General features: G+C 41.2%; 2 protein-coding genes across 4 annotated transcripts; both read right to left on the bottom strand.

Moving 5' to 3' along the window:
* Positions 1 to 473: 473 nt before the first annotated feature.
* Positions 474 to 10462, bottom strand: stambpb (STAM binding protein b). The gene is made up of 10 exons (XM_048980075.1): positions 10193 to 10462; positions 6233 to 6461; positions 5831 to 5906; positions 5562 to 5657; positions 5032 to 5404; positions 3914 to 4038; positions 3681 to 3818; positions 3198 to 3310; positions 2602 to 2701; positions 474 to 2429 (listed from the first exon to the last, which is right to left on the bottom strand). The coding sequence occupies exons 2-10, from the start codon at positions 6433 to 6435 to the stop codon at positions 2373 to 2375; spliced, it is 1281 nt and encodes a 426-aa protein (XP_048836032.1). The 5' UTR covers positions 6436 to 6461; positions 10193 to 10462; the 3' UTR covers positions 474 to 2372.
* Positions 10463 to 10553: 91 nt separating this feature from the next.
* On the bottom strand, positions 10554 to 15502 carry tgoln2 (trans-golgi network protein 2). Of its 3 annotated transcripts, XM_048980064.1 has the most exons (6): positions 15343 to 15501; positions 14096 to 14332; positions 13599 to 13835; positions 12638 to 13338; positions 12295 to 12378; positions 10554 to 12109 (listed from the first exon to the last, which is right to left on the bottom strand). In XM_048980064.1, exons 1-6 carry the CDS (start codon positions 15434 to 15436, stop codon positions 12104 to 12106), a joined length of 1359 nt encoding a protein of 452 aa, XP_048836021.1. In that variant the 5' UTR covers positions 15437 to 15501; the 3' UTR covers positions 10554 to 12103. The 3 variants fall into 3 exon arrangements, with proteins under 3 accessions (XP_048836021.1, XP_048836022.1, XP_048836023.1); XM_048980065.1 differs by lacking the exon at positions 13599 to 13835 and having other exon boundaries at positions 15343 to 15502; XM_048980066.1 differs by lacking the exon at positions 14096 to 14332 and having other exon boundaries at positions 15343 to 15502.
* Positions 15503 to 26058: the final 10556 nt, after the last annotated feature.

Genomic DNA, 26058 nt, shown 5'->3' with positions numbered 1-26058 from the left:
AGGAAATAAAATTAAGTTAGAGTTAGAGGTTCGGGGGTTTCATATCTGAGAGCAAAGATACAGTCTACATCCTTAAGGATACAGGAACATCCTTAAGCAGAAGAAGCAGACTGCGAGAACGGCAAGATTGGAAGTTAACAATTAAGCTCGCAGCCGAAAAAAGTCTGACTGGAGTGCAAGGACATCCATTTAAAGTGTAAGCTGTTCATTCTCTTTTAGGCAGTAAGCCATGCCGCAGTGGGTGCAATCCGAGAGCGCGACCAGAAGGGAGACACAGCAAGGCAGGCATGACCACACGGGTTTAGGAGGTCAGGTGATCACACGGGATGCTGCGGGGAGAGAATCTGCCCTGTATAGTTATTGGAGCTGCTTTTTAAAGCTTGGAAAGAGAGGGGCGTCTGTGACAGAGGGGTACCAAGGCAGGTAAGGCGGTTAGCAAAAAAAAAAAAAAAGCTGATTATTTTCAGCATATGAAGATGTTCATGTTTTGCTCCAGTTACATTTATTGACAATCACAATATCATGTTACGCCTCATCACAAGGTACCAGGTATCACATGTGATATATTTGACAACTTCCCGTTTTATGGAGGAAGTTAATATGCCAGCTTACATAAAAACACAGAAAATAATGGAAAGGAGGACAGAAAAGTCACTTTTATGACGACACTGAGAGATTTAATCTCTTTAAAAGTGTAATAAAAAAATTAATGGTTCTGGGTGAAAGGAAAAAAAGAAATATTAAGGTAAAATATTAGTTGAAATTTTCGAAAACATAATTTCATGATTCATTCTACTTATCTAAATGTCAGTTGAATAAATATGCAGATTGCCAAAACAGTGGACATACACCACACAATCAGTGATACCAGTTAATCGTGTTCCGACGTGCAGACATGAAGCACTCAGATTCAGATCATTTTGCCTTGTACAGTTTGACATAGCAAAATTAACTGATAGCAAGTCTTGTAATTCAATAAGTTATTTTGCGAAATACATCTAAGAGGACAAGGTTTAAAACCTCATCAGAACAGAATTAGCAGTAACAGCGGAAACCTATGGTTTCACATATTGGTAATCAGTCTTGTTTGCCTCATTTGACCCACTTTAATAAGTGCTATGTCTGTCACTATGGACACAACCATTCATTGAGAAGATTATTGGGGTCATATGCCTCAAAGAAATTATTATAATGACACAAAAATCTCCTTTTATATAACTCACAATACCTTGTCCACACTGTTATAAAAATATATAGCAGTTTTTAAATAATATATAAATATGGCTGATCCTCTATGTTCATTAGCAATTTTTTGGGTCAGGTTTTCTTCATGGTGTCTGTTATTTATTGATATTCTTGGTTTCCATAAAGTCAAAAGGTGCGAAATAGACAATTTCACTCTTAACCACAAAGAACTGCAAGTTCAGCTCCCATTTTGTACTAAGATCATGGAGGTAGCAAAATAGAATAGTTCCATCCACCCAAGAAGTTAGGGAATTCAAGCATCTCACATATGTACAGAATACATGTATCTAAGCTGTAATTAAAAAAAAAAGAAGTATGAGAAAGACTTCACCTTAAACAAAGGTATTGTACAAAGCTGCTGTTTCTTTTTCCAGTTCGACATCATTAGCAGTCCTGGCAATGCTGGCACTAAGACTATATTAATCATTAGAATCTGAATGTGCCACATCAAAAACCATAGGTTGATGTCATAATGGAATTGTACACAACATACAACTCGCTTTAGTCTAAGAACACTTAATGTTTCCTTTGCAATGTGAGCAGTATTTAAAAATGGATCTTTACTGTATCTATTTGCATATACGCCATGTCAAAAATGTAACCTTGCAGGGTACAAAGTGTTTCTTGTTAACTTTCAGTTAGAGTACCAGAAAGCACAACAGTCTCAAGGACATCTCTAAATGTGGAAAATATACTAAGGACATGCACTTGCCTCAAGGAGAGAATGTCTGCCACTCAAGCCAAGTCTGACAGGGAAGAAACATTCAGAAATGATCACAAGTTCATTACTGAGAGGCAAGACACAACCAGTGAGTGGAATAATGGAAAATTAAGTGCAATCACTTTAAGTCACATTCTGTGGATCTTGTGAGAATGTTTACTGCATACATCTGAGACAACAATAAAAGGCAATGTGTGTTAATACCAGGACTGGAGTCTATTCAGAAAGTCCGGGTCTGAGCTGTAGTTCCCACAGAATTGTTTCAACAAGATATAAATACTTGGCCAAGACTGTTAAAGCAGGGAAAATAAAGCTGGGTTGTTTGGAAAAGGGAGACAGCATCGCTGTCATTGATGGGTCTAAATGGAGAGAAGGCAAGCTCTTCAGAGGGACGTGCAGGAGGGCATCACCGCAGGTCCAGAACAGTCACTTTGCTGTCTGTAATGGTGACGTGGCCTCCAGCCTGCAGGGGGGACATCAGTACAGTGGGATAGGTAGAAAAAGCAGGGGAACCTGGTTCACACAGCCGGAGTTCATGGCAAAAGCTGGGGTTTGGAGGTGCTGAAGTGCAGATGGTGGTGAAGGGGAGGAGGGGTGGGGGGTGAAGGGGAATGGGCTGGAAATGTGCTACTCACAGAAAATAGTGGAGGTTCCTTGGGATGTGGGTGGAAGCCCTTCTGTTTACAGGATGAGATCTCATCCATCCCATAATCAGTCAGCCTGAAGTATCCCGTCCTGAGAAGTGCGAACACATGCGCAGATGCTGTCATGCTCACCTCATGCCACCCAAACCCCAGAAGTACCAAGGATTCTTCATCCATGCCCTACAGAGCTATGTTCCTTAAAAGAATAATGTCCAGCAATGACAACCCAGAAGGAACCACAGCACCAGAGCCTCATGCTGAGTTTCCATGCATCTGCTGGTTGCCAACTGCCAGCAGTAAGACATGCAGCACTTCTACACCCTGCAATTGTCCTCCTACACGTGCTGTGAGAAAGAACATGTTATAATTATGAGCTCTGAGGACACATTGGCTACAATTTCTCCACTCAAGCGAGGGAAGATGATTTGCATCTTTCACAGAAGTGACCTGGGATGATACTGTGGACATTTGAATTGCCCAATAATGTGCTGGGGAATTCCACACCTAAACAGAATCCTTGTAGGAAAACCCCGGGTAACAAATCCTGCCCTCCTCCCAGATACACCCACCCCCCAGGCAGCGCTCACTCATTGAACTTCGGGGAGCACACAATGGCGATGGATTCTGGCAGCATGATCTGGTAGGAGCAGTGGGTGTGAAGGTCTACGCTGGACAGGAATGCCGTCTGGGTGGGATGTGTCTTGGGAGGACAGGAGAAAAACACTGTCGACACGTTCTGAGCAAATACAGCTAGAGGATTACTCTGCCATTCCAGAGCATATTCTGGAAGCAGTACTGACAGAAACCATGCTTAAATGAAACTGATGGTAAGCATCCACAGTCCGAGAGCCCATATCCTGCTAACATGCTACACTTAAACATTTTTCAACACTTATGTCCATTAAGATAGCATTTAAATTTAATTTGGGGTTCTGAAACATTGAAACATTCTTGATCATAAGAAGCGGACTGTAGAAACTGATAACTGGCTGAATGGGTTTCAATATCCCAGAAAGACCTTTAAGAACCCACATGAAAAATGACCTATAGGAAAAGAGGTCAGGGCTCACATGGATCCAACCCAAGGTGATGAGGTCATACTGATCCTGGATCAAAAAGAGCTCCTCCTCATTCTCTGTGTCGCAGTAGTCAGGTCCCCCACACTGCTTGGGCACAATGACATGGGTCACAGTGAAGGCATTCTGTGTCTGAAACACACACAAATACACACGTGACTGGTCGGTCATCAGAGCACGCATGTGGAACCACTAAGACTGAGCGTGTGATCGGGCTCGGGCCGCACCAGCTTGCCACAGAGGATGCCACAGGTCTCCACGCCCCGCGATGTATTGGCATCCGCCAACTTCAGGAATTTGTGGCAGAGCTCCGAAGGCACAGACAGCTGCCTCAGACCATCCACCATGACACCTGGGCACAGACATAGGAATGAGGTGGGAAGCGGAGGAAAACCCTACAGCACACGCATCCCCCTCAGTGTTACTTGCCAGATGTTTATGTGTTTATACAAATCACATACATTATTTACACACAGTACCAGTCAAAAGTTTGAACACACCTACTCTAAGTATTTGTACTATTCTCTACATTTTATATATTTTTATAAATTATGAAGACATCAGACCTATAAAACAACATATATAGATTATCTACTGGCCAAAAAATTATTCAACAAAAAAACTAAAGTTGTTCGGGGGGGGGCAGCTCCGTGGGTTTGGACTCAGAAGGTTGCCGGTTCAAATCCCCTGGTCGGCAGAGTGATCCCACCCTTGGGCCCTTGAGCGAGGCCCTTAACCCCAATTGCTCCAGGTACTGGCTGACCATGCGTTCTCCTCTACGCCAGTTTTATGAGGTGGCCTCCTGGGATGATCTCCAGCTGTCGTGAAGGAGGTCCCACAAATATACTGAGAACTCATTGGCTGATTTTCCTTTCTCTGGGTCAAACGACTCCTAAACCATTATTGCTTAGGTCAAGTGGCCAGGTCAAGCGATGCAACACGTTAGCACTCCTTTTTAGGCAACTTGGCATGTCCAAACTTTTGACTGGTACTGTACATTCAGCTTTTTACAGAAAAACATATTTTGAACATGCATATTGTAAATGAAATTCCTTTCTGTCACTGCTGTGACCTGTGAAGAGATCATGAAACCCAAACTTTTTCTTTGCCATTCCCTGTGTAGATTCGATTTTTCGAGATTTGCTTAGAATTCCCAATCAATTTCTATTTCCCAGCCTCACAGAACAAAGAATAATTTGCTTTCCAATAGTTACTGGGACTCACTGGAAATCCCCATTTTACATTTATTTATTTATTGTATGATTTGTAAAAATGAGCAATTTAGCATACCAGTAAAAATATTTTTTATTGAGCAGTATTAATAGTCCAGTAGAGGGCGCCTTACTGTTCCCGGGGCTGACCAGAGCTACCGGCTTGAGGGCGCGGTCGAAGGCAGGGGGCAGTGTTTGGGGGACAGAGGGACTCGTGTTGGCTGGGGTACCCCCAGGGCTCTGGGTTGGGCTGGAGATGAAGGGTTGAGGAGGCCCCAGGACGCCGGGCACGAGGGGCCCATCAAACGGGGGCGCGCTGGGGGTGCTGAACTCGTGCATGATACGCAGGCGCTCCTTCTCCAGCTCCTGCCGGCGGATCATCTCCTCGAAGGCGCTGAACTGCTCCTGCTCGCGCTGGCGCTGCTGCATCTCGGCCACGCGCCTCCTCTCTGCCTCCAGCTCCCGCTGCTTAGAGAACTCACGCTCCAGGACCTCCTCTTCTGCTTTCTGCCGAACAGCAATCATGCATGCAAACACACACAAAAAGCACGCTAGGAACTGAAGGGGACCTCCTGAGAGCAACACAGTCACACATGTGGGCCCAGACCCACAAAGAACTGCAACATAGTGCAAGATCCACCTCGGCAGGTGTGGCCATTTTTACCTTTTTAAGCAAATATTCAGCATATTCCTTCTCGTATTGCTTTAAAAGCCCCTTCTTCAGCTGTTCAGCCTGTGGAAAGGCTATCTCCTTGAGTTTCTATTTTAAAAATGACAGCATTATTATAGAACATATATGCCCCTTAAAATACTGCCCTTCAAGAATGTGAACAATACTTATTGAATCCCACTTGACATTGATGGATAAATTTGGGGAAAAAAAAAACAATATTTAAGATATGTTATGAGAGAAGATGCACGGTCTTTCCTTACCCTAATAGTCTCTTTCCTCTCTGGAATGTTGGCCGTTTTATAATCCCGATGTTTAGGAAGCTTCTCAATGAAGAGCCTGAAAACAGAAAAGGCAACACGCTCGCTAATGAGTGTGTTTCACGTCAAGCCATCGGACTTAATCTGTCATGCTGCATCGGGGACTACGGCATGCAAATTAAACCACAGGGGATGAAACTTCGCTTCATCACCAAGAGCTCTTAGACAGCCAGTGTAGGATATCTCCATTGTTTTGCCGATAAGGTACAGAGGGAAAGATTCATTCATTTTCACACCGTGACACATGATCCACATCTCCTACAAATACTTGCATACAGATCCTCTCACACAGACCCCTGCACTGTGCAGTGGCCTCCTTCACGTGCCCCAGCAGCCGCTGCTTACGTAATGTACTTGTTGTAGAGTACGAAGGCATGCTCAGTGTTGCCCTCCTCCGTGTAGACACTGGCCATCCGGATCATCTCCATGCCCGATCGGAAGTAGCGGCGAGGCGGTACAGCATCGTTCACATCCACGACGCTGCCCTTCTTAGTGAGGGCGCGTACCCGCTCCTCCGGGGGCAAGCTGGTATCTGTGTGCTCAGGCATGGCTGTGGGAGGCACCTCCAGTATTACTGAAACCAAAAGGACAAATATGGGTAGGGGAAAAACATTGATTGATGTATATATATATATATATATATATACACACACACACACACACACACACACACACACACACAAATCCAGCCAAAAATGCATCTGCATTCCTTGACCTAGACTAGGGGTAGCCAATCTTATCCACAAAGGGCCAGTGTGTATCCAGGTTTTTGGGACAACCTTTAGGTCAGCTATTCAAACCCAGGTGTGAGGACTCTTCAGCCAATCAGTTCTCTAATTGGTAATCTAATTAGGGAGTTGCAGCGAAAGCCCACACACACAATGACTCTTTCTGGATAAGATTGCCCACCCTAGAGTGGTACTCTCATCATACAGCACTGTATAGATTACTCCAGTGCTGTAATTTCACCATGGCGAGCACTGTATAGATTACTCCAGTGCTGTAATATCACCATGGCGAGCACTGTATAAATTACTTCAACTGACAGAGTATAAAGTACAGTCTTAAGGAACTGATAAGGGATCAGGGATTCCATTAAACGGTACTCGTTTATTGTATATATTTCAGCTTTTTTTATAGTACAGTTTTTTATAGTTTTTTTTTTAATGTTAAGTGTTGCATAACAATATATTAAGGTCAAAATTTTATAGCAAAAAAGAAAAATTGCTGACTGTGTTAATGTTTATAATGTAACAAGACCTCTGTTTTAACTTCAAGCAAAAAATGTGCTTTCTTGAAAAACAACAGAGAATAAATCGAGAATCCACTCATTCTGACAAAATTGTACGCAATATTAATATGGAGAGAATCAGATGTAGTCTCTCAGACTTTATAAAATCTGGAAACTCTTTTCACATCATTGGTCTAGGATTAATGACCCGACAACCTATTTTATAATTTCCATTTAATAATGGAATAATGGGTTGCTGGTTATCCCTGTGACATTTAACTGACACATTCTTACTTTGACATTTTGATAGTAACTGGTACCTATATTAAGAGGCTCAATCTTGCACATAACTAATTTCTGACAGCATTAGCACTTCACTCTAAAAAACCTTTAGATGTCAGGAAGGTGCATACAGAATCCCTTGGATGCTTTCATCTGTTAAAGCACAGTGGGTTTTTTTTTTGTTTTTGTTTTTTTTTGGGGGGGGGGGGGACTAACGTATGATGTATGTCATTTAAATATTACCCAACTTGCACAATGTAAAAATATTCAAGCATACATAAATAATTGCAAACTTTTGGATGCTTGCTCTAAAATGTTACATGTTAATTGACAAAGAGGCTCTTGTACATTCAGAAGTCAACTCAAGGGGTTTGATGCAAAGGAATCAATTCCAGACAATGTGACATTCTTAAATCATCTTATAAGGCATGCTTGTTTTTAAAGCATGGGTCATTATTGCCTACACAACACCCAAAAGCACTGCATGAAGAAAGGATTCTCCTTAACCAACAGAACAATGATTTAACACCAGCAAGTGATATAAAAAAAAACCACAAGTCATTAAAATGCTCATAGGTATTAATCGCACCTGGAAACAATCCATTAACACCATCAAATTCTAAATGATAAAAGTTGTCAACCAGTGCAGGAAGTCCTGAATTCTTATGGGGGGGGGGTCCTAGAAACCCCCAAATCTCCACTGATTCAAACACTGCCAGCACTGACTTCCCTGCACTGACTAGAAGAAAAACTGCCCGAATACCCTTCAGATTCACCTTCATCATTTCTCTGACCAGAAATATCACATTTACATTTTTTTTCCATGAAAATCCTATGCCTTGTCATTTCTTTCAGAAATCACACTGGAATAATCCATTGAAATCCGATACATTTTCAATGTCTCAACGAAACATACTGGTCAATTTCACCAGAATTTCTCCATAGACTCCTTACGTACTTTATGTACACTTCAGGTACACTTTAAGCTGTTTTTATGAAAGAAACAGATTAACAGAGAGTGAGATTAGTGTGTAGTTTCAGTGATTTTGTTTTCTAACTTCCGGTTTTCTTACACCTACATCCCTTTGTATAACACATATTTTTTCCGTTTGGAAGGTAAAGGGTATTTTTTTCCCATTTAAGTGGAAAATGTTTAGGCTTTCTCCACGTGCCCTTTTTTGAGATTCAAAAATAGTATTAAAAACACTTTTGAGGTACTATTCTCATGAAGGAGGGCAAGGAACAGGTCAAGTAGGAGATATACGTATGCATGCGTATTTCTTTATAAAAAAAACTGACTGCCCTTCACTGTTTTTTCATATCCAAAAGTACTAAAAAAATGTGGCTCACCGGATGAACATTGACCTTGAAAAAATAAACCTAGATTTGTGAAAAGGTTCTATTTAAGCCATGAAATGGCATTTCCAGGGAATTATAACTGCATTTTGTAGCTGTAAAAGAAAAAAAGAAACTTTTTTCTAGTGAAAAAGAAAACATGGTGAGCTCTCTCTTGTGCTACCCGGGGTGCAGAAAAGGTGCTAAACCCCAAAGTGAAAAACTTAAAAACAAAAAACATTTCTTAGCTCTTTAAGTCGAGTGCCAAATTTCATGTGACTTTTTTGTCATATGCCAAATTTTATCAAAATCAAAAACTGGTGATGCAAACACTTCTCTCTTTTTGATATTTGTTAAGCTAGAATGGAATGCAAATGAAAGAAAGAACAATAGACCAGCTTGCAAGAGAGATGTACATGCAGCAGAGTGGATGTATTGTTTTCAAAGTAGAGGCTCGTAAGCAACTAGAATAAGTATGCATCCATCCATCCATCCATTTTCCAAGCCGCTTATCCTACTGGGTCGCAGGGGGTCCGGAGCCTATCCCGGAAGCAATGGGCACGAGGCAGGGAACAACCCAGGATGGGGTGCCAGCCCATCGCAGGTGGAGGATAAAGTCTTCATTATGAATGGTACAATTCAAATAATATGAAAACCAACACATAGTTATTAATATTTTTGTTTCAATAATTATTATTCAATGTTTAATCGACCAAAGTATCTTTCAAAATCACAGGTCCTTGATGCATCAGTTTTAAGAAGTAATGTAGATTTACCCTTTGCGCAGAATTTTGGACGAATTCATTTAATGAATTGTACCTAAGTTTTGTTAAATAGGGATTTAAGTTTTAAAATTTCGTTTCCCGCGAAAGGTTACAAAGTACAAGTAATTACTGCTAGCATAGTTTCCGCTGATTTGAATGGTTTCTCATTGTCACATTTACAGTTAAATCGTAAAATGAAGCATCAGCACTCTGTTTGATAATGCTCGGTACCGATAAAAAAAATGCATGTCAGAGCTTATCTACCAAGTTGTTTGTCATTTTAACTTTTCCTCTAGTTGGACAACATTGTACCCATTATTATTTCCTACAGAAATATCGGGACGAGGGTATATGAATACATTGTCTCCAAGTAACTTTTTGTAGTCTCTTTAATTCAAGCCGAAATCCCCGTAGAAACAGACATGTTAGCGCTTTAAAGACGTTGACTGGTTAGGCAGCAGTAATCTATAATGGACAATAACTACCTAACCAAGCTACACTCAACGGGGCTTTATAAAAAGATGTTCGTTTGATGTTATTGTGTTTATTACGACTGTTTATTTATCTAACTACCTGCGACCGGAGCCATGAAATGTGAAGCATTAGCTAACTCCACAACGGAATGCCACTACTCCTCAGACAGAAAGCGAGCTATTTCACTTAGCAAGGGCCTTGGCTGAAAGTGAGCGTTACCTGGCTGCAAAGGCCGCCGGCTGGGGTCTGCGAGTGTCTTTTACCACACCGGAATCCTTCGCATAAAGGAAAAAACTGCTGGCTACATCGCTCCTAATGCTTTATGAAAAGACAGTAAACTAGTCAAATTCAGCTAAGATCCAGGAAGTGATTTCCTTGTTTTCGTTCCTGCTACAAGCCTTACTTCCGGTTCCGGTTTTAGCACCCTATAGCGATAAAGGCATTACGAACGGATTTCGTAATTTTTGTTTCGGCCACTGGCTGCCAGTGTAGCCTCTAGGAAGTGTCTGTATAATCCTCGTTGTTTTTCGTGCGAAAATCAGGTAAAACTTACGCCCATAAACACAAAGTAATAAACAAATTCTCGCTCATAAAACATTTTATTTTGATAAAAGAACAAAACACATTTTGAGTACAATTCACCCCCCATTTAAATTTCAAATCATATCTCTGTCATTCTCTCTCTCACTCACACACACACACACACACACACACCCACCATGTGACTCATATGGTGCATCTTTATACAGCATATATTTTTCCATCTACCAAGACTGTTATTCCTTCATAACTTCTGGGGGGGGGGGTATGAGTGAAATCCAATCATTATATATACAAAATGAGATTTAAAAAGAAAAGCACACATTTAACATGTGGAAAAGGTAGCTAAGAAGCATAATCCATCAAGACATAGAGCCATTTCTTAACTGCATTTGGGAATATTAAAAGCAACCTAGATTAAAACATCTTAAAATATTACCACACAATGAAGTCAGAGTGCATATACATAAAGACATATAGACACACCTGAAAGGAACACAGAAATTACATTTTTAATTCATTGTTTATTTCAAAACACCAAAAAAAATCATCCTAAAGCATCATTATCGGTAAATGTCAACAGTGGCAAAAGAGTAAGATCTGGGATGTGAAAATGTTTTCCTATTCATATTTGGTCCATGATCAGTCAAGCATTCCAAAATACTTAATCTCATGCAAAACTCTTGTTGCCTGCAATATAAACTTACAGTAGCAAGCTCTAGCGATCTGGATTACTTTCAGCTTTAAACCAACTCTCAGTATCTATACCACATATATGAAAATGCAACACCGCAATTAACATTTTCCTATATTCCCTATTATCTGAATATTAATTTGATCCGTTGATAATTTAATTTTTTATTTACAATATATCTACTGCCAATCATTTTTTAATCAAGTGCTTCCAAGACTGAATAGTACTTTACATAAAATATTATACAAAATTCTTTGCATTACACTAAATGTAAGAATTTCCCCAGTCATAAACTCACAGCAATACAAAATGGATCCCCAAAGCCATTATGACCCTATTGGTATTTCTTCTACTCATTACTATTCCACAGTTGCCCTCCTGAAACTTCTGATAAGAACTCTGCATTACATTCATAAATATTTAGACACCACAGTCGAAGTCCACAAGTCCAATCTCTTTTTGGGCAAAGAAGCACCCTGAGAAAATATAATGAGCCAGTGGATCTGACGCAAAAGTGGCAGGCAGAGAAGCCTCCTTTCAGTGGCACTCAAGCTGAGAGAAAGACGCAAGATTATTTTGCTCCTTTTAAAAGCAAACCCCTTGTAAAAGGCCAAGCTGCTCCCCACTTAAGCATGCAGTAAGCAACATTAAACAAAAATATATTAGTTTTATATTTCACAAAGAATACCCCCTAAACATACAAAAATAAGCAATTTGAGGAATAACATACCTGAAAAACTACTGAGAAAAAAAAGGAATATTCAGTTCATCTAGAAAAAAGGCATCTTTCACAAAAAGCAAATCTAACAGTTAAGGTCCATTTTAAGTCTGCTCCATTCTTCGGCTGCAGCGACACATTTCTCCAAATGCATGTGACTTGTTTTTTTTTTCCTTCCTTAAATCTGAAAGAAAATAAACCGATGACATTTTAATACACGAACTGGCCACACACACAGAGGCCCTATTCCTTGCAGAGAGAATACTGCCTGTACAGGCGTATTCACAAGGCAGGAAAGGGGGTGTATTTCAAGTAATGTTAAGTACAGTTAAAGGATGTTGCATCTTTGCTTGAAAAATCCGGTCTTACATTCTGCTCTAACTTCTGGTACTCAGTAGATTTCGGCCGCCGGGAAGTTCTCGATCTCCTACCTTCGACAACATAGGCAATAATCTGTAACAGGGTGGGGGAATGATTAGCAAGAAACATTTTCCCACATAGACAAAGAACTCATCACATTTCTTTTTACAATTTGAATTTACTTTTACAAAATAACAATAGCTACATTGTTTTAATAAAGAATGTTTAAATCTAGAAAATGACACGTTAGAATTACTCTGCATAGAGTTATTTTGACAACTATCGCAGAGTTTTATGGAAAAAAAAAATAGAAGGGGAACCAGGAAGCCACCTCAGTGCTTAGCAGGCCTACCTTGCGCTTGTTATGATAGCCAATGTAAAGCACAGCTACAAGCACTGCCGTGGTCACCAGATAAGCAAAGAAGTGGCTGCTCTCTGCCTCATTTTGCAGAGGACCAGCAGGCTTTTGCTTCGGTTTGTATGCATTTTGAGTGTTACTTGCAGAATCTTCAGCTTGTTGCTTGTCACTAATGTCATCAGTCACATCATCTTTTCCCTCAGAATGACCTCCCTCGTCTTCTGGTGATGTAGGGGCTTTCCCCACGCTAGCATTTTCTTTTACATCCGTCGTTTTGTCACCCTTTTTTTCAGGCTTAGCAGATTCATCTTCCTTATTATCCAACGCAGTTTTTGAGTTATCCGTCTCAGCCTTTTTCTCTGGCCCTTTGTCAGCATTAGCACTGATACTCTTGCCCGCACTCTTTTTATAATCTTCAGTTTCCTCATTTGCGTTCTTTTCATTCGCAGTTTGTGGCTTTTCACCATTCTTGCTCTTCACAGGTTCCTGATTGGCTATCTTCACTTCCTTGCTGCCGTCTTCTTGCCCATGTTCTCTTGTAGCGGTTTCACTCACAGCATCTTTTACACTTTTTTCCAGTGCTTTGGGGTGATTATTCTCCTCTTCTTTCTGGGTACCTGTACTTGGACCATTCCCTGGCTTTGAGGGGACGTTTGGCTTCTGAGCATTACCCTCTTGTTCAGTAGCATCTGATCCTGCCATATTTTCAAAAATATGCAATAAGCGGTTATTGGTCACTGCAATTATGGGGAAATGATGGGGTTAGCATTTCTTGCAAAAAATGCTACTGAAACAGGTGTTCCCCCTACTGCCGTGGGTCTATTTTAATAATCAGTTCCACAGATCAATATGTTACTTGGAACTAAAGTCACAACTTAAACCACATTACACCCAAATGTCTATATAAAGAATGTTATAATTGTGATAAAGAGCGTTTAATTTAGTCCATATATACCATCACCATTCTTGCTCTTCACAGGTTCCTGATTGGCTATCTTCACTTCCTTGCTGCCGTCTTCTTGCCCATGTTCTCTTGCAGCGGTTTCACTCACAGCATCTTTTACACTTTTTTCCAGTGCTTTGGGGTGATTATTCTCCTCTTCTTTCTGGGTACCTGTACTTGGACCATTCCCTGGCTTTGAGGGGACGTTTGGCTTCTGAGCATTACCCTCTTGTTCAGTAGCATCTGATCCTGCCATATTTTCAAAAATATGCAATAAGCGGTTATTGGTCACTGCAATTATGGGGAAATGATGGGGTTAGCATTTCTTGCAAAAAATGCTACTGAAACAGGTGTTCCCCCTACTGCCGTGGGTCTATTTTAATAATCAGTTCCACAGATCAATATGTTACTTGGAACTAAAGTCACAACTTAAACCACATTACACCCAAATGTCTATATAAAGAATGTTATAATTGTGATAAAGAGCGTTTAATTTAGTCCATATATACCATCACCATTCTTGCTCTTCACAGGTTCCTGATTGGCTATCTTCACTTCCTTGCTGCCGTCTTCTTGCCCATGTTCTCTTGCAGCGGTTTCACTCACAGCATCTTTTACACTTTTTTCCGGTGCTTTGGGGTGATTATTCTCCTCTTCTTTCTGGGTACCTGTACTTGGACCATTCCCTGGCTTTGTGGGAACGTTTGGCTTCTGAGCATTACCCTCTTGTTCAGTAGCATCTGATCCTGCCATATTTTCAAAAATATGCAATAAGCGGTTATTGGTCACTGCAATGATGGGGAAATGATGGGGTTAGCATTTCTTGCAAAAAATGCTACTGAAACAGGTGTTCCCCCTATTGCCGTGGGTCTATTTTAATAATCAGTTCCACAGATCAATATGTTACTTGGAACTAAAGTCACAACTTAAACCACATTACACCCAAATGTCTATATAAAGAATGTTATAATTGTGATAAAGAGCGTTTAATTTAGTCCATATATACAATTAATTTTGCAACTTAATATTATTATGATAAGTATAATACAGCAGTCCCGAAATCACCTCGATGAACAATAATCAATAAAAAAAAACTTTATTAAAACCAGAGAATGATGGTCAGGAAGACATTGCAATAGACGCGCAACAGGTTAGTCAATGCATTGCCGGGAATATCTGGAATTACAAAGTTTTCCTGACAGAGAATTCAATGTTTTTCAGTCCACTTCCGGATCTCAGAGAAAAGAACACGTGGGCGTTAGTTAACAAACAGACGATTTCAGCGTAATTTATAGATAAAATGAAAATGTCCTGTAAATTAGTTCCCCGTGTAGTGAACATAAAAATGCATATGCACGTATGATACTCTTGATTTGGATAAGGGATCAGAATAGAACCCCCATATCTATCAGAATAATGTATTAATATTAATCCGATTTAACATTAAATTCTTAACGGGCAGCTAACAAATTACAGGCAGGGACGCTGTGTTGTCAGCGCTAGCTAGTCACAATATAAAACACGTATTTGCATACTGTTAAAAACCAAAGTTAAAAATATCCTACACATCATAACTGATATCCAGCAATATTAATTACAGCTTGGTGCCCCGGTAATACAGGGTAATAGAGAGTCAGCCATCGCGAAGTTATCTAGTTATTCCGAACTGCGAATGCTGACGCCGCTTGCTGGCTTCCTCTTCCGGAAAATAAACACATTTCACTTTTATAAGGTGTCCACCTTGTCCACTACTTACCGTGCAGCTGAAGCAAACAGATGAACAAAAACAGAGTGTATGTAAACCGCATCATGGGCTGATAATGAGCAGCAAGACCCCCAGACAGAAACATAGGATGCTGCCAACTCCCCGTCGGCGTGTTCCGCTCTCATCCGGGTTCCTAGTGAGATCGGCTGAAGAACGTGCCCACTTTCCAACCTGTCAATCACGTGACGTTTGGACATCTCCCAATCTCTCAAACCGGTTCCCCCTGCGGACGATCACCCCCTTTCTGCTTTGCGTGTCACATGCAGGAAAGGAGGAGGCTGTAACGACATTACGGTCAAATATGTAGCTTCGTGTGGTCGCATACTAAGATGCGTGTTTTCACAGTCCATACAGCCAGCCTAATTGATGTCTCTAGATTATAAATAACCTATTATTCCAAGTGTGCGCACTGGCATAGAGGATGTATGGAATAGAATAGTGATATTTTATTCATCCCATTTGGAAAAACTGTGTACAGCAATGTAGAACTAAAAACAGAAGTATAACATAGAAATGTAGTAATAAATAAATGGGTGAATATAAAAGTATAAGTACAGCACTAAGGTGAAACTTGCACATTTTGCTGATAAAATATTTCATGTAAATAGATGAATTGACTGAAATTTATTACAAACCGGATTCCAAAAAAGTTGGGACACTATACAAATCGCGAATAAAAACTGAATGCAATGATGTGGAGGTGCCAACTTCTAATATTTTATTCAGAATAGAACATAAATCACGGAACAAAAGTTTAAACTGAGAAAATGTATAATTTTAAGGGGAAAATATGTTGATTCAAAATTTCATGGTGTCAACAAATCCCAAAAAAGTTGGGACAAGGCCATTTTCACCACTGTGTGGCATCTCCCCTTCTTCTTACAACACTCAACAGACATCTGGGGACCGAGGAGACCAGTTTCTAAAGTTTAGAAATAGGAATGCTCTCCCATTCTTGCCTAATATAGGCCTCTAACCATTCAATCGTCTTGGGCCTTCTTTGTCGCACCTTCCTCTTTATGATGCGCCAAATGTTCTCTATAGGTGAAAGATCTGGACTGCAGACTGGCCATTTCAGTACCCGGATCCTTCTCCTACGCAGCCATGATGTTGTGATTGATGCAGAATGTGGTCTGGCATTATCTTGTTGAAAAATGCAGGGTCTTCCCTGAAACAGATGACGTCTGGATGGGAGCATATGTTGTTCTAGAACCTGAATATATTTTTCTGCATTGATGGTGCCTTTCCAGACATGCAAGCTGCCCATGCCACACGCACTCATGCAACCCCATACCATCAGAGATGCAGGCTTCTGAACTGAGCGTTGATAACTTGGGTTGTCCTTGTCCTCTTTGGTCCGGATGACATGGCGTCCCAGATTTCCAAAAAGAACTTCGAATCGTGACTCGTCTGACCACAGAACAGTCTTCCATTTTGCCACACTCCATTTTAAATGATCCCTGGCCCAGTGAAAACGCCTGAGCTTGTGGATCTTGCTTAGAAATGGCTTCTTCTTTGCACTGTAGAGTTTCAGCTGGCAACGGCGGATGGCACGGTGGATTGTGTTCACTGACAATGGTTTCTGGAAGTATTCCTGAGCCCATTCTGTGATTTCCTTTACAGTAGCATTCCTGTTTATGGTGCAGTGTCGTTTAAGGGCCCGGAGATCACGGGCATCCAGTGTGGTTTTACGCCCTTGACCCTTACGCACAGAGATTGTTCCAGATTCTCTGAATCTTCAGATGATGTTATGCACAGTTGATGATGATAACTGCAAAGTCTTTGCAATTTTTCGCTGGGTAACACCTTTCTGATATTGCTCCACTATCTTTCTGCGCAACATTGTGGGAATTGGTGATCCTCTACCCATCTTGGCTTCTGAGAGACACTGCCACTCTGAGAAGCTCTTTTTATACCCAATCATGTTGCCAATTGACCTATTTAGTGTTAATTGGTCTTCCAGCTCCTCGTTATGCTCAAATTTACTTTTTCCAGCCTCTTATTGCTACTTGTCCCAACTTTTTTGGGATTTGTTGACACCGTGAAATTTTGAATCAACATGTTTTTCCTTTGAAATGATACATTTACTCGGATTACACTTTTGATCTGTCATCTGCGTTCTATTACAAATAAAATATTGACATTTGCCATCTCCACATCATTGCATTCAGTTTTTATTCACAATTTGTTTAGTGTCCCAACTTTTTTGGTATCCGGTTTGTACACAAACAGTGGTATTGCATATGTGCCTTGATTTACCAGCTGTACAGGATGATAGCCGTTGAAAGGAATGATTTCCTGAGGCCAGGGACGGATTACGGACCGGGCCAGCGGGGCCGCTGCCCAGGGGCCCCATGGGGTGCAGGGGGCCCGTGGGGCCCCTAGCCCAAAACAATTTGCAACGCAAATATAAATCAATGTATTTTCGTTTGTCTATTTAGAGGGCCTACATTCTTTGATCCTCTGCCTACAAGGGCCCCTGACCCTATAGGGAGGGCATTTGGCTGCCAAGGGCCCTTGAATTGTGGTGGTTGTGGTGGTGGTGCTGGTGTTGGTGGGGGGGGGGGCTCACGAACATTTTGCCCAGGGGCCCACACAACCTATAATCCGTCCCTGCTTGAGGCACTCAGTGGAGCATTTCATGTTCAGCAATCTACAGCTGAAAGTGCTCTTCTGTCCTACCGCAGGCCGGCGAAGCGGGTGAGTAGCATTGTCCATGATGGACTGATATCTGGACAGCATCCCCTCCCCCCCAGTGTCGGTAACATCCAGTTCCTCCCCAAAACCCGACCAGGCCTTCCAGATTAGCATATTGAGTCTATTGGCATCTGCCACCTTTACACTGCTGCCCCAGCGCACAGCAGTGAAGAGGTAGGCACTGGCTACCACAGACTCAAAGACCATCTGCAGCATGGTGCTGTAGACTCTGCAGGAAATACCATCTGCTCTGCCCCTTCTTCTACAGGGCAGTTCTTTGACCAGTCCAGTTTGTTAGCTAGGTGGACACCTACATTTGTAATCCTGGACAATTTCCACCTCCTCTCCCCGAACGGACAGGCAGACTCTTAGAGACCATAAGCTTTTCAGGTTCACTACCAGTTCCTTTATTCTACAAACATTATGCTGCAGATGATTCTGGTCAAACCAGTCAGCAAAGTTGTCCACCACCCTCTGTTGTCCACCATGTCCCTGTCCCAGATACAACTGATTACTGCTGAGTCATTGGCAGTTTTTCTGTAGATGGCAGGACTCTGCGTTGTGCTTGTACAGGTTGGTGTACAGGTTGAAGAGGAAGGGAGATGAGGGACTAGCCCCTGTGGACCTTCTGTGCAGCTATGCACCTTATCAGATACACCATCCCGAAGGTGAAAGTACTGTGGGTGTCAAGTCACGTAATTCATAATCTATACCACCAGGGGGGCGTCTACCTTCATAGCTGACAGCTTACTCTCCTGCAGGACTGACTGGATGGTGTTGAATGCACTGCAGAAATAAAAACACATGATCCTCAAAGTACCTCCTGGCTTATCCAGGTGGGATTAAGCACAGTGCATCAGGTAGATCGTGGTATCATTGCTCAAGTGCTAAGGATTTAATCATACAGAGCGTCACCATGGAAAGGCTACAGGCTACCCAGGTCCCGGAGAAGCAGTTTGAACAGTGTTTCCCAATCCGATCCTCAGGGTCCCTCAGACAGTCCGTGTTTTTGTTCCCTGCCAGATAGTCCACATTTAGGCTCCCTGAGAAACGGATTGGGAGACACGAAGTTAGAAGATGGATGGATGAATGGATGGTTGATCTCAAGCCAATATTCTCAAACATTTAACTGGGAACACTTCAGTCACAATTATAGCTGAAGGTGTTTTACTTCTGCACCTTGACGAATTTTTTGAGAAATTGCAAAGTAAACATTCTCAGACTCTTTAAAATAGCTTGGTTGTCCAGTACATTTTACATAGTTTCGTAGTAGGATTAAAAATAATATCTTTTACTGGGGGGGGGCATGGTAATGCAGTGGTTAGCACTGTTGCCTCACACCTCTGGGACCCGGGTTCGAGTCTCCGCCTGGGTCACATGTGTGTGGAGTTTGCATGTTCTCCCCATGTCATCGTGGGCTTATCTCCGGGGACTCTGGTTTCCCCCCACAGTCCAAAAACATACTGAGGCTAATTGGACTTGCTAAATTGCATGTGAGAGTGAATGGTGTGTGAATGTGCCCTGTGATGGGCTGGCCCTCCATCCTGGGTTGTTCCCTGCCTCGTGCCCATTGCTTCCGGGATAGGCTCCAGACCCCCCGCGACCCAGTAGGATAAGCGGTTTGGAAAATGGATGGATGGATGGATCTTTTACTGGGATGGAAGAACATGAAATTCTTGCATTCACTTTCTATAATGCTAGTACTATCCATTGGTAACAGCAGGGGGCAGTATATGATTGCACATATGTTTTTTGCTTCACCTGCCTGTGTGTGAGCAGGGATTCCCATTTGGTGAGAGGAAATACACTCTTGCAGAATTTATAGCCGAATCTGTACTATAGTTAAGTTCAAAATGTATTAATGGGGGTTGTTTATTATAATCATATTATTGGTGTACAAATTTCAACTCTATCAGAAGTTTAACAAAAATGCATTATTTTTAGGAACTTTAAGATTCCACAAAAGTGGTACAACTCTGAGGTGTCTATTACGGTCTTGCATTGTTACTTCACAGCTCCAGGGTTCCAGGCTGGAATCTGACCCACGCTCTGTCTGTTAGCAGTTTACAGGCTCGCCCCTTGATTTAGGGTGGGTTTCCACTAAGCACTCTAGTTTCCTCAAGTGAATTGGTGACTATAAATTTGCCTGTGTTTTTGTGTGTGTCAAAGTGTCATGAAAATATCTGGTGCCACATTTATGGGCGTACAGTCCTATATCTTCCAGAACTGCAACTCTAACTGAACAAGCGGTTATTAGAGAAGGATGAATGCAAAAAAATTGTTTGTTTTAACCTTCCAAACTTCTAAACTGGAGTATATACTAGTAGTAAAGGTTACAGCAGTGGTTTACTTTTAATGCATTTATTCATTTTTATATTGGCCGACGGCTAGACGTGGTTATAAAGGATCATGCCCTGTGATGCTTCATTTGTCTAATTATTTTGAATTATACTTTCAGAAGTATGACCCTTAAATCCTTACCACACACCACTGCTTCTGCAAAATTGCAGAATCATATCTAGCCTTGCCTTCACCAACCATCTAGAGCACGGGTGTCCTTCAAGCTCATTAAATGCAATTTCAGTTTACCATTATAGCCTAAAATCATTAATTCTAACGTTTACAAGGGCCGTCGTTTTTACTTTGGCACATTGCTTGTGGGCAAGATTAAAAATTACACCACATGCTTAAAGTTGTCCAGCGTTACTTAGTGGTGAAGTATTTGGGTAGAATACACATCTTCAAAACTATGTGCCTGTATAAGTCTAAGTTATTTTAGCACAGCAAAGTAACCAAGGGTACTGGACTGTCAGATATTTTCATATACAACCATCAGCTACCCACAAGAAATTCTAGCTTCAAAACCACTGGAAGGCTGGATAAAATAACTATAATGTAAATAAAACTTATATATCTTGCACAACTCCCTTCCTCTTCTTGTATACACACCACATCTCTTAGTCAAGATGAACTCTTGGGCTCATCTCTTCATCCCAGCTTCAAACAGGCAGGGCATTAAAATTTCAGCGCTGTCGCGCTGCAGGATTCAGTGAGGGAGGGTATAGAGGATCAAAATTACGATTGTAACAAAAATTCTGGAAGATCTGATATTTAACCATTCACATTCCCCTCCTAATACTTCCTTCAGTACTGTGTAGATCTAATTACTGTGTAAAGTGTAAGAATAAATTAGGCCGTTCCAGTGATGGGTCTCTTTCATGATTGGTCTATACCTTGAAATACTGTCCAGAAACAGCTCTTTAAAGTAGCGCAATGGGCTGCTAGCAGTCCATGTCCTAACAGATGTCTTTTTCAGTTTTAATCCCAAAACATAAAAACAGATACTTCATGCCTCTCCAGCTCTTTAATCTGTTTTTCCGTCTTGTCCGTGTGTTTTTCCAGCCCCTGTCTCTTGTCACCATAGTGTGGCCCACCAAAAAAGAAGTTAATGTGATCCCACAGCATCCACTGTCGTCTCAGTGGAACGTGTGCACAACTCCGGTTGGGTCTGAAAATAGTTTTCTAGCCATTTCGACCAAATTCCAAGGCAGGTCCGATACACATAGTCAGTCTACTATACTATAAACAACATCTTTACACATCAGTACCTCTTAACTTTTAAGCTGCCTAAACTACACATTGTATTGCACATGACAATTAGCAATATGTCACTTACCAGTATTTTTACATCCCCAGGGAGTTCAAATGATAAATAATTTGTAATTGTGCTATTTGACATTTAAGAAGCAAAATAATCCTTTATTTTCCTCACGTCCAATTTGCATTTCCTTCTTTAAGGTCACACAGTTGTAAATAATATATTAAAGGATCTTTTGCTCACAGTCAGAATTACCTGCCTCCGTAGAGGCACCAGCTGAGAGTTGTCAAATTCAATGAGAACGAGAGGGAAACAATCAATTAATCTCACTGCATGACAGCGAGAGATTAGCAAATCCACTGGAACCTTTGTGACATTTCCACAAATCCCATAGTTAATGGAAAAACCGTGAATACAATAGAGATAAAAAAGCATCTAAAGAAATCATTCATGGCGTGTAGCTTTCATTTTATACAACGATGCATGCAAATTGTTTCTCACTCTGTTTTTTTTTATTTTATACAGTGGTCAGTTTTGTTAACAGAGGTACATGTGTCAAATGTTTAATTGACACAGACCTGTGTAATTTCCCCTCGAAACAGCAGGTGCTTAGATAACCTGTTTACCAGAAAAATACACTACTTTAGTGTTAGGTGCCTGTCCTGTAACCCTCAGCTGTGCACCTGAGATTACTTGGTTGTGAGTGATAAAAACTTAAAAATCCACTTCATCTTATTGCAGCACGCTGCATGATATTTGTCCTTTGTAACGTTTTATGTAAAATGCTGTTTAGATCGAAGTATCAACAGGGGTCAACTGCCATGGTAACAAAGTGCTCTGCTTTCATTATGAGCGTGAATGAAGAACTCCTTTCTTTATGTTATCCACACTATTTATTTTATTCCACACTTCATTCTCTGTGCAAAATATAAACAATTTCAATGGTCTGATAACACTGAGTAACACTCTAAACTGATTCCATGCAGGCCTTTATGCAGTGATGCGCATTGTATCTGTCAAAAATACCTTCTCTCATCAGACCAATTAAATGTGGAAAAACTGAGAATGCAATTGACTAATTGTATCTTTAGATGAAACGCTGTACTGGAAATTGCTAACGCATCGGCCTTCTCCCTTTGTTGGCGTTTTATGTTTTCCATGTGAGAGGAAAATGTGGACAAGACAAAGTGGACTTTGTGTTCTCCAGACTTCAAAGGGTTAACCTGGGACGAATATATGATCAAAGGAGGACCCGAAAAAGAACCTCAGCGAGTGAGTGCAAGAATTTAATGAGGTAAATTAACATTAATGAAATCTGACCTCGTGCTTACCGAGCAGATGTCTAATCGAAGATGCTGTGGAAAAAAGATGTAGTTGAAAGGCCAGTTTGTTTATATATGTATGTGGCTGTATGTGTGTGTATATACATACATACACACGCACACACACACACACGTGTATGTGTATATATATTATATATATACACACACACATACATATGCACACAATTTATATTATTGAAATGTTTTTTTTATTATTAAAGATTTATAAATAGTCATCTCAAGCATAGCATGCAAAATCTTCAGTGAAATCTTAAATGAGTTTACTGAAATAAAAGAAACTGAATGGGCGGATCTTTGCAGAAATTGCAAAGCTATGTTTCAAGCGCATGTGTTGTGTAAGAGCATGTATAAGAAAATAAAATTTAAAGGGGCATGCTTTTGTGGTTTTCAATAAACATTAACGCAAGAAGGTGGCGGGGGGGTCTTGTATAGAAACAGCTTGTGGTCCAGCCACCTGAGTCATTATGGAAGCTGCTGGAGACAAACTTACTTCAGCTCTGTTTTAAAGTAGGCGATGCGTGGCTCTCAGGAGCCTGCCACAGCGAAGCAGACGCATTGCCTTAAGGAAGAAGTTTTTTATTTTTTTTTCCGGGCTGCTTCTGACAACTCATTGCCTTTAATTTTGGTGATGGATCTGTGTAGCAGCTGAGGGCAGAAGGGAAAACACAGCACAAGAGACTCTGTCCGGGACACGCTGATAATGCGAGTCTGCGACGCAAACCGGGCAGATTCTGCTCCTGTTTAATGATGGGCATAAAAAAAAGAAAACCACAAGACTGACAGCTCTGTATCTTACCGCAGGGCAAAAATAAGAATTCTCCATATGCCTATCGGTTGTCTGTATTTTTTGCCTGAAGTTAGAGGTAGTTGCAGAGACCAGCGTTACCACCCTGTACTTCAGGCATAGTCTAAAAACACACAATAGGGTACTTAACACAATTATTGTGTGTTATTCACGTAATAATGGAGTGCAAGTAAAGCTTGGCGTTTAACATGAGATACTGATAATCTCTCTAAAATCACATATTTCCTGTTCTTGTTGCATTACTTTGTCCTGATGAAAGCTGTCTCCCTTCCATGCTGATAAATCCACCATCCCCCAACCTTCGGTAGTAATTTTATGTTCATCTACCTTTATCCGTATTTGCATCCCCCCCCCAAGCTGTGCTTTAGATGGTTCACCTTCCTTTGAATTGTACGTTTGGGATCACACCTAAAGCAGTATGATTGTAGACTCTTTAGTTCTTTCTGCGTTCTAAACACGCACACAAAGCAGGCCGTGGGGGGGGGGGGGGGGGGGGGGGGGGGGGGGGGGGGGGGGGGGGTGTAACATTATCTGTCCCATCAGTGTCCAATGCTCTGAATGTTGAACATGTGTAACTTACATCAAAACCAAAACAGTGTATTCGCCTGACTCCCGTTGGAGTAGCTAATACAGCAAAGAGCATAAACATCATCAACCGGATGAGCAATTATTCCTTTGCTAGCCAGTATAAAAACGGATTTTTTTTTTAAGGGGGGGGGGGTCACATTTCACTGCCTCTCGTCAGTGACAGTTAAGAATCTGTGGTGTCACTTCCAGCCCAGTCCGCCAGCTAGAGGCTAATTGGTCTGTCCCTGGCATCGGCACTCGTCCCCTAAGCCATAGAGTGCTGTAACCTACCTTGTGTGTTTTTTCACTAATTGAATTGCCTAATGAGGTCCCAGGGGCTACCTATCATTACCTCTGAGTTAATTAAAGCCTCAGCACCGTGCCAAATGGCAAATAAAGATGCTATAAAATTGCGGGAAAGGAGCACGCCTGAAAAAAGTAAAGGGGGGCTGCGTGGTTGACCTTGTTTTTGTCGTTGTTTGGGAACGCTGCATTCCAGGAAGAAACAGATGTCTATTATTTTTTTATTTGCATTTATTTTTGGCCTCAAATGTTCATATCCTGGCATAGATTTTTATTTTCCAGTGTGGCTTGATAAAAATTCACCCATTAAAGATTGAGTCGTAATCACTCCCACATTTCCCCCTGCCTGTCCATTCCTCCACTCTCACCACCAGCTTTCAAAACAGGAAATAACACGCAGAGCTAAATCCCAGCAAGTCACCTATCGATTTCCAATTTTAATCACAAAATAACACAAAGCGTTTTGATATAGAAAAATTACCCCCAATGTTTAAAGAAAAAGTGTAGAGAATTGTGTATTTAAATGCACTGTTAAGCACATCAAATGGGCTCAGAATCTGTGGATGTTCTTTTCTTAAATAGGATGTGTTAGGTGAAGAGAGCCGCTTGCCTCAGGTGATCTACCCTTTGTTTCCACCTGTTGCCAAGCCCATTAATACAGGTTTGATGATATTTAGCAGATCTGTGTGGGTGCTCGGTGCACGTCAACCCACAAATATGACAGTAACAAGTCAGGTGATCTTTGAGCTCCTGGGGAACAGTGTTTCATTTGATACGAGTTATACGTTCAGTTTCACCTCCACAAGGCTAACAAAAATATCTCAGGTCTTAATAATGACTCGGCTGTCATACCCATGACAAAGGGACCTGAATTTCACGTCACTGTTGTTTGCCATTGGATGAAGGGGCATGTTTGCAAGGCACTTGAATTGCTTGGTGCAAAGTTTCTACTAAACAGTGGAGTTAAATCATACAAAGGTAGATGAAAATGTCATGTGACCCCCCCCCCCCCCCCTAAATATCCATTCCAACAGAACAGTTGCCTAGTAAACGATTAGAGGGAAAAAAAAAACAAGAAAAAGCCCCAGCCAGCATTCAGGAAAGTGTGAAAAAATTGCCTTGATGTTCAGAATAAATATCAATATGCCACTATTAGAAGGTATTCCACAAACATGAGGAATTTCAGATTGAGAACGGATTTTCTGAATGAAAGAGAGCAAGGTTTTGTCATTATTCCTGTTATTTCCATACCTTTATAAATCAAGATGAAAGCATTCTGTCCCATATTTTAGAACTTCTTCCCACTTACAAAAATCTTCTTGGCCTATTAATCAGTACAGATCTCACCACCATAAATGGCTGTGTTCATATTCATTAAAAGTTCCAGCTATGAC

Source organism: Brienomyrus brachyistius, chromosome 2, assembly GCF_023856365.1.
Source record: "Brienomyrus brachyistius isolate T26 chromosome 2, BBRACH_0.4, whole genome shotgun sequence".
Lineage (NCBI taxonomy): Eukaryota > Metazoa > Chordata > Actinopteri > Osteoglossiformes > Mormyridae > Brienomyrus > Brienomyrus brachyistius.
The sequence above is the reverse complement of the archived record's forward strand: the minus strand, read 5'-3'. Positions and strand labels throughout refer to the sequence as shown.

Excerpts from the sequence above, each read along its gene's own strand:
- stambpb (XM_048980075.1), bottom strand. The coding sequence starts at position 6,435 with ATGCCTGAGCACACAGATACCAGCTTGCCCCCGGAGGAGCGGGTACGC. Across the intron at positions 5,658-5,830 it reads AGAGGAAAGAGACTATTAGG|AAACTCAAGGAGATAGCCTT; the intron begins GTAAGGAAAGAC and ends TTTTTAAAATAG. Across the intron at positions 4,039-5,031 it reads TCTGGTCAGCCCCGGGAACA|GTGTCATGGTGGATGGTCTG; the intron begins GTAAGGCGCCCT and ends GTCTGTGCCCAG.
- tgoln2 (XM_048980064.1), bottom strand. The coding sequence starts at position 15,436 with ATGTTTCTGTCTGGGGGTCTTGCTGCTCATTATCAGCCCATGATGCGG. Across the intron at positions 14,333-15,342 it reads CTGTTTGCTTCAGCTGCACG|GATCAGATGCTACTGAACAA; the intron begins GTAAGTAGTGGA and ends AAAATATGGCAG. Across the intron at positions 12,379-12,637 it reads GCTATCATAACAAGCGCAAG|ATTATTGCCTATGTTGTCGA; the intron begins GTAGGCCTGCTA and ends ACCCTGTTACAG.